The 14,785-nt window shown below is 38.4% G+C and overlaps 1 protein-coding gene across 1 annotated transcript in view; it reads left to right on the forward strand.

The window, feature by feature from the left end:
* Positions 1-14,785, forward strand: part of LOC137255809 (sorting nexin-13-like) — a 45,719-nt gene that overhangs the window by 15,814 nt on the left and 15,120 nt on the right. The window contains exons 3-17 of the mRNA XM_067793351.1: positions 332-431; positions 1,158-1,247; positions 2,179-2,300; positions 2,528-2,643; positions 3,353-3,457; positions 4,274-4,362; positions 5,546-5,629; positions 6,266-6,407; positions 7,641-7,756; positions 8,597-8,684; positions 9,560-9,615; positions 10,603-10,740; positions 11,259-11,363; positions 12,835-12,967; positions 14,740-14,762. Of these exons, the coding sequence (XP_067649452.1) occupies positions 332-431; positions 1,158-1,247; positions 2,179-2,300; positions 2,528-2,643; positions 3,353-3,457; positions 4,274-4,362; positions 5,546-5,629; positions 6,266-6,407; positions 7,641-7,756; positions 8,597-8,684; positions 9,560-9,615; positions 10,603-10,740; positions 11,259-11,363; positions 12,835-12,967; positions 14,740-14,762 (1,507 nt within the window). The remainder of the gene's footprint in view (positions 1-331; positions 432-1,157; positions 1,248-2,178; positions 2,301-2,527; positions 2,644-3,352; positions 3,458-4,273; positions 4,363-5,545; positions 5,630-6,265; positions 6,408-7,640; positions 7,757-8,596; positions 8,685-9,559; positions 9,616-10,602; positions 10,741-11,258; positions 11,364-12,834; positions 12,968-14,739; positions 14,763-14,785) is intronic.

The following is a 14,785-nucleotide window of genomic DNA, read 5'->3' on the forward strand; positions in this document are numbered from 1 at the left end:
AGACATAAACAAATTAGAACTGAAAAGGTAAAAAATCTTGTTTTGTGATGTTTAATTGCAAATTTTATCTTCCCTGAGAAACAATGCAATGTCAGTTTTCTTACTTTTTAACAGAAAAAAAGTTTTATGAAAAAGTTACTCATAAATAAAACGATCCCACACTAGGCTACCCCACCGCCCCCATAAATAAGACGAGCACCCTCTACAGGCTGCTTTTTGATCTTTGGACTTGTCTACAGTCATATATGGTCTGATGCCATTGTGGTAGAGAGTCTTAGCCTGATGCCAGTGTTGAACAGTTGTCTCATCTAATGATATTGTGTGTCTATAGGAGTCTGATGATCATCTACTCCTATGGCAAGGTGATGTCCCAGGAAGATCTGGATGACACGGTCACTGGTGTCCGGCGGCCACAGAGAGCTGTGCAGAAGGTAATCAATCAGAAAAAAATCTCCAGAAGATTTGAATAACAATATATCTCAAAAACATTTTGGATAACAATCAACATAAACCATTAAAAACTGCCAGACTGTGCTAAGAGGATCTATGTTGCTCTTATGTAATTTGTTTCAGACTAGTCTGTCATTCCATAATTAGCTCTGCAGAGATCTCTTGCATGATCTCTTGCACGATAGCAGCCATAAGATATAGCAAGCTGCCATGACTGAGCAACCATAAATTCTCTACCCTTGAATGATAATAGTTTCTATGGTTGCTCTTTATTTTGGATAAAACAAGTTATACCCATTTCAATCCAGCTTGTGTGTTGATTATAAATGATAACAACCCTTTTCGAGTTCAGATAAAGATTATTTCCACAATGCCATTCAGAAAGTGATCAAATGTAATCCAAAATTTGACATATGCTTTAGTTTGTGCAGCAACAGGAAGGGGAATAGCAGACTTTGAGATTGTCAGCAATACTTTATTTATGAATTATTAATTAATTCATATAGAATTGATATGAATATCATGCTGTATTGTATTATTACCACAATGCTATTTAGTAGTGTAGTCTGCTATTGCAGTAGAGTCTCAACAGTTAAAATAGCCCAAATAGTCATGTCAAGTTGATCCAGACCACAGTCCACAGGGTTAGAAATGGACCAGGTAGGAAACCATTTATCAGATAGAGAAAATCTTTGAACACTTTTCAGATAAAAGCAAGGATGGAGCAGACAACAAAGTTGAAAAACTTTGACAAAAGGATGACAGGTGCCAGCATCATTGACGATGCCCTCCAAGAGGTAGGTCATCAATAATTATATAATTACGATCTTGTCAGTTACCCAAGGTCCCTAGTGAGGGAGACCTGCTTGGGAAATAATGAACTTGTATTCTGCGCCCTGGGTATTTCTTAGTTTGATAGGTCCCCAGGAGTGAGTGGGTGAGTTTTACGCTGTTTTTAGCAACGTTCCAGCAATATCATGGCCGGGAGTCTGGTCTTCGGCATGATGAGGGAATGCTTTAACCTCAAGGCTACCCCACCACCCAAGGTCCCCAGGATTGGTTGGAGATTGGGGATTGTACCCCAAAGGCATGGATTGTTGTTTATAATATTAATCACTTAATCCAACATTATTTACTGTTTGCAGTCACATCATATTGTTGTGTGTGGTATAAATTCATAAGCAAGGCACCCGTCCAGGTTATATTGGCCTTAATCTGTCTCACAATCCCAGGACCAGATTATATGCCGTATTTCCTAGCCCTCCCTGCAATGCTTTTGTCCTAATTGAAGCAAGTCTAGATTTCTCCAGAATCTCCCAAACTCACTGGGGATCCTTTTTTATATAAATGGTTTGTTACTGTCAATATTATACAATTTTGGGCTTCTAGTGAGGTTGATAACAGTCATAAGTCAATAATTGTTTTATTATGTGACAGAAGTATTGAATTTCCATTTTACCTGACATTTTGATACACAGTTTGACATAACTCTGAACAAGCACAGTCACAGGGACAAAGCAGTCGGAGTTAACAGCCGGAATATCCAAAATCTATTTTCAGCCATGGGGGAGGCTTGTATTGTTATATCTCTCACATAGTGTCAAAGCCATCATTTGACCACGTGGGCCAGTCAGAAGGGCTGAAATCTACCAGTCATATAATAATATATATATTCAGAAACTAAGTGTTAGTCTTTATTTGCCAGTGCTAATGTCTACTTTTGTGCAGGTGTTGGACTACACCATCCGGGACTACATCAAGACTTGGTACCGACAGCTCAGTGATCACGACCGCTTCCCCTTGGATGTCCGACAGTGTGCCCAAAAAGCTATCATCACCTTCTCTAACAGGTGGGTACTTAAAGTGACTAAGTGACTTAAAGTGACAAATTCAAACCTGGCTTCTAGTATAACTTCCTGTAGGATGTTGTAAGTCAATTATCATTAGCTGAGTTTAATTGATTTTACTAGATTCAGTCTTCGGAACTGTAATTTAAGTCACCAATTGCTCATGCTATGTCATCACACTCTGCTCACCCAGAAACCTAAGCTAACAATTTCAATAACAACATTTTCAGAGCAAAGGAGATAGACTGGATGCCCCACTTCACCCAGCGGCTTGTTGACGACTTTGCATCACACATCCGCCTGTACCGGCAAGCCGTGGACAAGAAGGCAAGGCTGCCTAAAGAAGGTAAGTCCGAACAGTGAACAGTGATGGTGCAGTAGCAACAGCAGCAACAACAACAGGAAGTGACTGCTTGGAGAATGTGTTTGGATCTAGGAGTACAAAGTAATTGCCTCTTACCAGACAATCCGGAAAAATTGTTATCTCATTGTAATGAAATTGCGGACATAGGATCTGGACTGTTGGCATATATGGAATCCCTTCATGGACATTGTCGACCCATGAAGATCTAGATTAGAATTTATCTTCAGTTACCCATGCTTGTTGTAAGAGGCGACAAACAGGGGGTCAGACTTGCTGAATATGTTGATACGTGTCATCAGTTCCCAATTGTGTAGATTGATGTTCATGCTGTTAATCACTGGATTGTCTGGTCCAGACTCCGATTATTTACAGACCACTGCCATATAGTTGGAATATTGCTGAGTGTGGCGTAAACTCACTCACCATGATCTTGATGGAAGCTGCATCAAATCTCAACTCACTCACTCACTCACTCACTCACTCCATGAAACTGTCATATTGAGGCAGATTTTATCTGACCAGTTTATAGATGTAGAAAATTATCCCTACTTATCCAGGTTCTATGGTGACAAGTAACTGTGGAATCTTGCAGTCATAATTACGCATGACATATATTCCTTTTTCTTTAAAACCTGTTTTGCTTTTGCAGTCTCCCATAAAATGTTTGAACTATGTCATGATTGCATTTCAGAACGAGAAACAGCTGATCTTGAAAATATTTTCTTTGACCTGGAGGTTAATATGGAAAACAACATGAGTCGTGATCTAGTATGTTTGTCCCCGGAGGCAGAAAGGCGTAAGTATAATTACTTGGGGTGACTATTGACGGGGAAGCAACTATTGCAATAGCAATAATGTGTTGCAATAGGGCTAGTCTGTGCAACAGACTATTTCAATAGGGATAGTCTATTGCCACAGTCTTTTGCAAGCAACTATTGCAATAGCAATAATGTGTTGGAATAGGGGTACTCTGTGCAACAGACTATTTCAATAGGGATAGTCTATTGCCACAGGTTTTTGCAAGCAACTATTGCAATAGCAATAATGTGTTGCAATAGGGGTACTCTGTGCAACAGACTATTTCAATAGGGATAGTCTATTGCAACAGGCTATTACAAACAACTATTGCAATATTTTTTTTCTCCTTGAATTGTCTCATTTGTAATTTCCCAAATGAATGTATGTGTAAGTGAAACAAAAACAAGTGGAGGTAGCTTTGGGCTTTCGGTAATTGACAAGAAACTTGAAACCCAGATCAAGTAAGCAGTTAAAACAGAAACTTAGTAAGGATGCAATTCTGGGCCCAAACATCCAAAACTAATAAATAAAAATGAAAATAAAATAAAAATGAAATAAAAATAATAAGTAAATAAACGAATAGTATTGGAGACTTCAACAATTGCAATCCAACGATAGTTTAATGCATCATCACAGATTACAAAGTTAACCGGTCGTCTGTGTTTCATTTGTTATGAATTTCAGATGGTCAGAGGCTGTGAATGCATATTTTAGACATATAGTTTGTGTGATATAATTGCAACTGTGAAATAAGCCCAGTAAGCCCTACGGTTTATATCCATATCATGGCAAAAATTGTTGTTCTTTCTTTCAGAATATCTACAAGACCTGATTGAAGTTATTTTATTCCTACTTTTACCAAAAGAAGATTTCTACAACAAACCCTTTAGATATGTAGTCAGGGTAAGTGATCTGTGGAACAATTTGTTCAACAAGATATTGGAGAAAATGGGGTGGTGGGGTAGCCTAGTGGTTAAAGTGTTCGCTCGTCATACCGAAGGCCCGGGTTCGATTCCCCACATGGGTACAATGTGTGAGGCCCATTTTCTGGCCGTGATATCGCTGGAATATTGCTAAAAGCGGCGTAAAACCAAACTCACTCACTCACTCACTTGGAGAAAATTCAACTTACAGTAATAATAATGATCTTTCAGAGACATATTGGTCATTCGATGAGATGTTGGGTAGCCTAGTGGTTAAAAAGCATTGACTCATCACAGTGAAGACCATGGTTCAATTCCTCACATGGGTACAATGTGTGAAGCCCATTTCTAGTGTCCCCCAGTGCTGCTCATTCACGTGCAAAAATGTACCGATCATGAGTTGCTGACCTTATTGACAAAAAGCTTCGAAGGGCAGTAATTTTGAAGTACAGTGCTTAAATTTAGCAATAACTTGACACTGAATAAAACTCACAAAACCCAAACATACAGACAGATGGACAGACAGACATTGTTGCTTGTTCAAGCAGTATTAGCTACAGACTTCTCTGAATTAGTCCTTGAAGAAAAGGAACTTGCTAATCCCAAATCACTGGAATGCCTGTTCTGTTTGATTATTTATAGGCTGCTGTAGTACATAGTTCTAATATTGCTATGAGTGGCATGCACATGGATATACACAAGCACAACACACACCCTTACACAATAGGCTCACGTCATGGGTGGGTGAGTGAGTTTAGTTTTACGAAGCACTCAGCAATATTCCAGCCTTATGGCGGCAGTCTGTAAATAATCAAGTCTGGACCAGACAATCCAGTGATCAACAACATGAGCATCGATCTGCGCTATTGGGAACCGTTGAAGTGTATCAACAAAGTCCGTGAGTCTGACTACCCAATCCCGTAATCAAGTCTGGACCAGACAATCCAGTGACCAATCGCAGTCGCCTTTTATGGCAAGCATGGGTTGCTGAAGGCCTATTCTACCCTGGGACCTTCACGGGTTGCACACGTCTTAGACACACACGCGACAGACTCAGATGCATTCACATATGACAGACACAGGCACCCACACACAGCCTGATTTTTGACACATCTAGTCCAAACTTACTCCTCACTGCAGTGTTTTTTCTTCTCATGTTTCAGGAAGTTTTAGTTAATGGTGTTTTTATGCCGACAATAGATCTCTTGTCAGATCCCGACTACATTAACCAATATATTGCATGGCTGGTGAGTAACTGAAGTGAGAATTTTGTTTCTATGGTATGAAAATGAGAAAAAAGCCAAAACAAGCTGTAAGAAGAAAGAGATAGAATATATCGTTAAAGTATCAAATCCTTTGGAAATTGTTGTGTGGTAGTCATAATCATGCATGTCATGTGTCTTTGAAAACAGTTTCACTGGCTCCAGCAGAAATAAACGTTGTACTCTGTACAAGAACCATTCAGACTAGCTTAGGGATTAGAGAATTCACTCATTAGTCAAAAAACCTGGGTTTGATTCCCAGTCTGGGTACAGATTGTAAAGTCGCACTGTGATATTGCTAGAACATTGCTGAGAGCGGCATAAATTCATATGTATTCATATCAGTGAATGGGAAATGGTGGTTACATTTGGAATATATGTATCAATATATATATATAACATATCAATTCTTTGTGAACATTGTCATCAGTTGAACCCACTGACCTTTCAAGTGATAAAGCATGGCTTGAAAGTCCAAATGCCCAGGGCCCAGATTTTCGAGGCTCTTGTTAGTGTTGACGTGTGGCACTTACGACTATCTTAGCACTAAGAAAGCTTCGAAAATCGAGGCCCAGTGTTCTTTGCCATGTATCTAATATGATGTCTTTGTTTTTTCTCCAGTGCCGTGAACCATCCTTTACTAAGGAGACATTTCTGACTGTGATAAAGACGAGTGATACCGAAGCTGAACTTGACGCTGTGAAGGACATCATAGAGTCTGAGATAGCCAAGTGGCGATCTAAGGACACTGGGGGTAGTGATGGTGAATGCTCAGGACTTGACCATAGAAAGATGACAAAACTTTATGGATGATCAGTTTCTTTTTATTTTCACAGTGGCAGGGCTCCAGATAAGGCGTGTATTTGCGTATTTTACTCAGTAAAAATCACATTTACTCAATTAATTACAAATTTGAGAGTACTAAAAACACATAAGATTCACTTAAAACCCAATGGATCTATAATACATTGTGTACTTTATGCAATTAACTAAATTAGCTTGTCTATGATAAATTCGCTGAGGCGTCCAAACTCTATAACACTACAGCGTTAGCAAATGTTAAGCAATGACTATGTATGCAGATGAGTTTACTCAAATTACTGTAGTAGTCACATGATTTCAGTGTAGAGTGTTTGAAAATGGCTGCAAACTATTTGACAATATAAAAATTACTAAAAGCATTTATATTTATATACTTAAAAATGCTAATTACCTAATAAGGATGGGAAACACTGTGTTAAAGTATACACTCGACAAAGCTTCGTAGAAAAAACAACAACGTAAGACAAACACGTATTTATTGGATGTGTGCTTCATTCTAGGTCATTTTGGAGTAATACAGTCCACAAAGTTTCATATAAAAACAACAACACATGACAAAACACTTTTATATTGGCGCCGATGATGTGCTTCATCCGTGGTCGCATTATACCAAGGGTATATGATTTATCCTCGATTTTGAAGGGGTGTAGAGGGGGGTGGCATTATACGCGGGTATACACGGTACTCAATTCTGTAAAAAAGTAGGAGTATAAAAAATGCTAGTTAATCCTCAAGAAGTGCAGTTACTCATACGCAGACATGAGAATAAATACCCAACTGTTTGAAAAATTTTCTGGTGCTCTGCATTGGCGACATTTTAGTAAAGATTCTTAAACAATTTTCTGTGAAAATAAGGAAGCTGATAATACCAAAAGTACTGTTATCTCTGTACCATGAACTTTTAGAATGCCCCTCAAACAAATCCACCTTGGTGCTATCACAACATTTGTAAGTTTAAATCTTAAAATGTCTGTCAAGTTCATTGGACACATTTGATCATTTTGAACTCAAACTAAAGAAGGAGAATTACTCTGGAACAGAAAAAAACTAGCACACATGCATGCACACACAAGTTATGTTTGAAGTGGTACAGTTTTTGACAGTACATTACATCCCTTTTCATCTCTCTTCTTTCACAAGGACATTATCACCATCACATGTGCCTCCATTTCAGATGCTATTATTAAGCAAAATTTGAACAGTTTGGTGTTTGTGCGGGACACATGTGAGGCTCGCAAGAGGCGGTTACAGGAAGGGCCTACAGAGCCAGAGGTTCTTCCAGAAGATGAGGTATACACTTAGTCTGCAAATTCTGTTAAACACCCCTGTATTGTTCTCATGTTTAATGACACGTAAAGGTTCGAGTTGGAACTGGCCTTCAGTAACCCATGCTTGTTGTAAGAGGCGACTAACATGATCACATGGTCAGACTCACTGACTTGGCTGAAGCATATTGTTGTATCTCACTTAAGTATGTCGATGTTCAGGCTTTTGACCTCTGGATTCTCTGGTCAAGGCTCAATTATTTACAGACCGCCGCCATATAGCTGGAATATTGCTCAATGTGGAGTAAAATTAAACTCGCTCAAAATTACCTTGGATCTGTATCTGGTCTACAGGCTGCCATGTTGTAACTATGGTAACCATGGTTTTGATATTTTAGCTCACATAAGTATATACTGGCGGTTCCTATTCTCGCGGTACTTAGGATATCGGCTGAAAGTTCTTGTCATATGAATGCTTGTATGAGACTCCCCCTCTAACATCTGCATCTATCAACTGCTTGATCCATCAGGTGTATTACTACTCTTGAGCTCGATTAAAAACAAGGTCTGCCACTGACTTACTGGGGCATCTCCCATTCTCGCGGCATAACGAGGAAGTAACGTTATGATGTATAAGGAATAGGAATCCTGTTCTAAAGGGCGGGAAAAAGTTATGATTTGTCCAAGTTGGTAAAAACTCACCAATATTCATTCCATTGCAGCCACTAAGTATCGCGCATCGGCTATCTTCAGCAGAAAAGAGGTTTAACGCGAGAATAGGAGATGGCCCAATACCAAATTTGAATGCAATGAAGCAGTTGTTGCTAAGTAGATGATAATGTAATGTAAACAGTTTGTGTTGCAGGGGCCTGACTTTCTGAAGTACCACAACTTGTATATACTGAGTCTGGACGACATTATGGCCAACAATATTGCTCTTCAGTCTTTCATAGGTCAGTTTTTAGCTTTGGAATGTAAATACATCTTGGTGTTCTGTCAATGATAGGTATGTTTTTATGTATCTCTCTGTTCTGTCTGTAATAAAGGGTGGTTGGGTAGCCTTTTGGTTCAAGCATTCAGCGCTGGATTCAATACCCTACATGCGTATTATGTGTTAAGTCCATTTCTGGTGTCCCCCACAGTGATATTACTGGAATATTACTAAAAATGACATAAAACCAAATTGACTCACTCACTGTCAGCAATAGGTCTTTTTCTGTTCTGGAATGTAAATATCTTTCAGTGTTCTGTAGTGACCTGAATCAAAACTTATGATGGTACTCACTTGCTTAAATGGCCAAGACCCAATGATTTACAGAATGCTATTGTATAGCAGGAATATAGCTGAGTGTGACATTAAGCAAATGACAAAATTCAAAAGAAAATTTTGTGAAATAATTCTGGCTTTTACACCTGATCTGATATTTAAGTTACCTGGACGACGTCAGTGTCCACATTTTAATGATAGAAATTAATTACAGTTTTTGTAAGTTACGATTGTTTTAGGGAGTAAGTTTGGTTTTGCTTTACTTAAAGCAATATTCAAGTAACATCACGGTAAGGGACCCAAGATATTGACATCATACATCATACTCATGTTAGGAATTGAACCCAGGTCTTCAGCATGGCAATCAAATACTTTAACCGCTCTCCATTATACTGGTTGAAGTTCCAATACTTAAAGTGTCACTTAGTGTACAGAACATTTTCTTACATAGTTAGTTATAGTTGATAAGAGATGCTCTGACAGTACTTTTGTTCTAGAGAAACACTCAAATCAACACATAAGAATACGATTTTATGAAAATACGTTTGTTTTATTTTTCAGAATTCATGACCAGTAAAGGGGGACAGCAGTATTTATATTTCTACTTAAATGTGGAAGTAAGTGCTGTCAGTCATGTTAATGTGTAATGATAATAGTACAGTAAATGATATGAATAGTAATAATAATAATATATCCACACACAAAGTATGGTCATGATTTCATTTCCATTTCATACTACCAGGTACCCACTTACTGCTAGATAAACGATGACTTTTTATACCTAACACACTTAAATACATATTCCTTATTTGAGTGGCAAATAGAAGTTGGGATGTACAATAATAAATAAACTTCTTAGATACCAGTTTCTTTTATTTCATGAGTGCAGCATGTCGATACAGATTCTTGTACCATTGTCAGTAGTGGTGTTACGATTAACTGAAATAATCAAAGATTGGTCGCAGTGACCAAACTCCCAAGCAATTAATCACATTTTCTCATGAGATGAACACAAATGGTTTTGGAACTACTGATTTAGTTTTTGAAACAATTGACGATGGAACATATCTTCAAAGATATCAGTTCCTGAATACATTGTTTATTTATTAGAAATTTCACTTCACTAACTCAGCAGTCGTGACTGAATATTTCTTGATGACTCCAGGAGATTTATGTTCATGATATATTAGTTATTACTTAAAGTAGCAAGTAGCATCATGTTGTACATATCTTTAGTAATAACCTTGATAGGAAAATCTGAAAAATGACACTAGCCAATTATTTTCAATGATTGCTGGTTGGCAATGATGCAGTTGTCATTTGTGAGATTTGACACATGTGTATGTACTGAATGTGAAAAAGAAACAAACATAATTAACTGAATTAGTTATGCAGTAAGCTGATAAGGTCTCTAGTTTGACAAATGAAAGCCATATTTGTGCATATCTATTCAAATCAGATCTTAGTTCTCACTGCTGCTAAAAATAACAATCTTAGGACATCTAATTATAGGTGATACTGGACCGTTTGTTCATTTGATGTAAGCTTTGTACAAGACATCGTCTTTGTAGCACCTGTGATGATGGACTTGGTCTGTGTGTCAGGGTTTCAGAGCAGCAGCAGAACAGCAGATCAGAGAAGCCCACAAGTTGAAAAATGAGAACTGCAAAGCAGCAGAACCAGACCTGGAGTCACTACGCAGAGCAGCAATGATAATATATGATCAGTATTTGTCTGACAAGGTAATACAGCTATGATGGTATATGATAACTATTTGTCTGACAAGTATTACAGCTATAATATATCATCAGTATTTGTCTGACATGGTAAAACAGCTATGATGATATATGATAACTATTTGTCTGACAAGGTAATACAGCTTGATAGTACAGGATCAGTATTTGTCTGACAAGGTAATACAGCTTGATGGTACAGGATCAGTATTTGTCTGACAAGGTAATACAGCTTGATAGTACAGGATCAGTATTTGTCTGACAAGGTAATAGAGCCATCATAATATCAACCTCTCTGATCTCTGATTTACATGTGACATTGATTATCTGAGATTTTAAAAGGATCTCAATGTAATGTCAGTCCCCTTTGAAGTGACTTAATCTTTGATGCATCTGTTGGTCTTATCATGATATGGCACTGGTACTGCCAGTGTGGCATCAGCTCGCTCGCTCGCTCACTCACTCACTCACTCACTCACTCACTCACTCACTCACTCACTCACTCACTGGTGTGTTGATTGTTACAGGCCAGCTCCAGGATTAAGGTGGAATCAGACATCAGCAAAAGAACCATCAACAATATCAAGAGCAAGATGCTGTCAGAAGATGTGTTTGACACTGTGCAAGCTCGGGTAAGCAATTGATGTCAGCTAGCTGCTAATAGCCACTTTCTTGAGTAGTTCAAGACTTTTCCGATCAGAGACATTTAAATAATATTATGTTTTGAAAATATGCCCCAGGTAGAGAGCTCTACACATCCTACAGATGTACCAGAATCAACATCTCTCTCTCTCTCTTTCTCTCTTCCTCTCTTACTTTCTCTCTTACTACAGGTTGAAACAATCTTACACCTCTCACTCTCACTTTACAGGTGTACCAGTTGATTCATGTTTCTCTTTCTCAGTACAGGTGTACCCGATCCTACATACCTCTCTCTTCCTACAAGTCTACAAGGTGTACCAGATGATGCACATCTTCTCTCTCATTACAGGTGTACCAGATCCTACATGTCTCTCTTACTACAGATACTTGATCTTACATATCTCCCTTACTACAGATACTCGATCCTACAGATACTACATGTCTTCCTTACTACAGATACTCAGTACTTCATGTCTCCCTTACTACAGATACTCGATCCTACATGTCTCTGTTGCTACAGATACTCAATCCTACATGTCTGCCTTACTACAGATACTCGAACCTACAGATACTACATGTCTCCCTTACTATAGATACTCAATCCTACATGTCTCCCTTACTATAGATACTCGATCCTACATGTCTCCCTTACTATAGATACTCGATCATATATAACTCCCTTATTACAGATACTCGATCCTACATGTCTCCCTTACTACAGATACTTGATCCTACATGTCTCCCTCACTACAGATATTCGATCCTACAGATACTACATGTCTGCCTTACTACAAATACTCAATCCTACATGTCTCCTTTACTATAGATACTCGAACCTACAGATACTACATGTCTCCCTTACTATAGATACTCAATCCTACATGTCTCCCTTACTATAGATACTCGATCCTACATGTCTCCCTTACTATAGATACTCGATCATATATAACTCCCTTATTACAGATACTCGATCCTACATGTCTCCCTTACTACAGATACTTGATCCTACATGTCTCCCTCACTACAGATATTCGATCCTACAGATACTACATGTCTCCGTTACTACAAATACTCAATCCTACATGTCTCCCTTACTATAGATACTCGATCCTACATGTCTCCCTTACTATAGATAGTCGATCCTACATGTCTCCCTTACTACAGATACTTGATCCTACATGTCTCCCTCACTACAGTTACTCGATCCTATATGACTCCCTTATTACAGATACTCGATCCTACATGTCTGCCTTACTACAGATACTCTCTCATGCTATAGGTGTTCCAGATCCTACATGTTTCTCTCCCTTACTGCCGGTGTTCCTGATCCAACACATTTCTCTCAATATGGGTGTTCCAGATCCCACATTGTTCTGTCCCTTGCTACAGGTGTACCTGATCCAACACATTTCTCACACGATAGATGTTCCAGATCCTACATGGTTCTCTCCCTTGCTACAGGTGTACCAAATCCTGCATATCGACTTTTATGAGGAATTCCTCCAGAGCCATGCCTATGTGAAACTGCTGGGAGAACTGGGCATGTTACCAGACAGCAAGTCAGAGGATGGTGACACCCTCAGCATAGATGATGGTGCGTAGTACCCTCTCTATCCTCCACTCTAGCTTCAGGTAATATGGGTTTTGTGTTTGTCGGGGGAGTGACAAGAATTAAAAAAGAGTACCTTTTACTGATTGATATTTGTGGCTCACATGTTGTAATTCTCAAAATTGTTTTACAGCTTTTAGAACTAAATAGTAGTATTTAACTAGTTAATTATATTAAAATTTGCTTTACTTTATCAGTCTATAGACTATAATTTTATAGTTTGTTATTTCATCTTCTGGTAATGCTTTTTTATAGCATGGTTCCTTCGACTGTCTAATTATATGTGAAATGAATTCGGAGACAAACTTGGATTATACTGACTGTTTACTATGCCCAATAACATTGCAAACAGCTTTGTCTTCACTATGATCCTTTTGATTTTTTTAAACTAAGAGAGAGCACAGACCATTGTAGCATCATACTTTTTGCAGAGGTGCCTCCCTTAGCCACATCAGGATTTGCTTATGAGATTGAACCCCCCCCCCCCCAAAGCTGGTCATTGCTTTGTAAGCACAATATCCATTCTGCTGAATAACAGCAATGTGATATACTTGTGTTGAAGTGATGAACTTGAAGATCCCTCGTTTAGTACCTACCACGTTTTAGCTTGGAACTACCTGTGAAGATCCAGGTTAGAATTGATCTTCTGTAACCCATGTTTGTCATAACAAGTGACTAACAGGATTGGGTGGTCAGACTGTGACTGGGTTGGCACATTTCATTATATCCCATTTGTGTAGATGGATCCTGAAGCTGTTGATCACAAGTTTGTGAGGTCCCAACTCAACTGCCACCATATAGCTGGAATATTGCTGAATGTGGTGTAAAACTAAACTCCATCACTATTGTGAACTCTCCTCTTTACCCAGTCTATTTAATGCAAAAACTGATCTCAGGCTGTACAATAGACTTGATGCAGTGCCGTGAATGTTCACAGTAAGCTATATCACAGGTAACATTTAAAGTGGCAAAGGTTTGTCAGGGAAAACAGAAATGTTCTTCACTCATTGAGTCATTGTAAATTTGAGTCTGCATAAATAATGATTTCGTGAGCTTACGTAAGTAATGATTTCTTGAGAACTTGAAAAAAAAAAAATTTGTAATTGTTCTTGTCATGCCACATCTGTTTTTACGTACCATGACATGTATGATAGGATGTGTGTTTTGTTTAAGTGAGTATTGTAATGAACTGACATAGACATTGTCAAGGAATGTACTGTTCTTGAAAACTACACTTCACTACTTTGTTTAGGTCAGAAATTACCTAGGCACAGGCTCTTTGTTTAGGTCAGAAATTACCCTGCCACAGTCTCTTTCATTAGGTCAGAAATTATCCTGCCAGAGGCACTTTGTTTAGGTCTGAAACAATCCTGTCACAGGCTCTTTCATTAGGTCAGAAATTACCCTGCCACAGGCTTTCTTTAGGTCAGAAATTACCTTGCCACAGGCTCTTTCTTTGGGTCAGAAATTACCCTGCCACAGGCATATGATCATAGTTGAATCCTAGATGAATCCCTGCTAGAGACTTATATTCCAAGACTGCATTTATCGGTAATGAATCTGAAATTGCAATAAAGGATTCTGGTTATCATAAATTACAACTTAATCAGTAAAAAAACTGGCAGGAATAAAAGTTACTTCAGAAATTGCCCTACTGCAGGCACTTTGATTAGGATCCAAGATGAATCTGTTTGTTTGAGTATATTGGAGATTCCAGTTGATTGTGATACTGACACAGACCAATGCCTATGTTGCAGTGCCGAGGATTATATGGTTTAAAGTAGGTGGAAGTTCTGGGTGCTT

Source organism: Haliotis asinina, chromosome 11 (assembly GCF_037392515.1).
Source record: "Haliotis asinina isolate JCU_RB_2024 chromosome 11, JCU_Hal_asi_v2, whole genome shotgun sequence".
NCBI lineage: Eukaryota > Metazoa > Mollusca > Gastropoda > Lepetellida > Haliotidae > Haliotis > Haliotis asinina.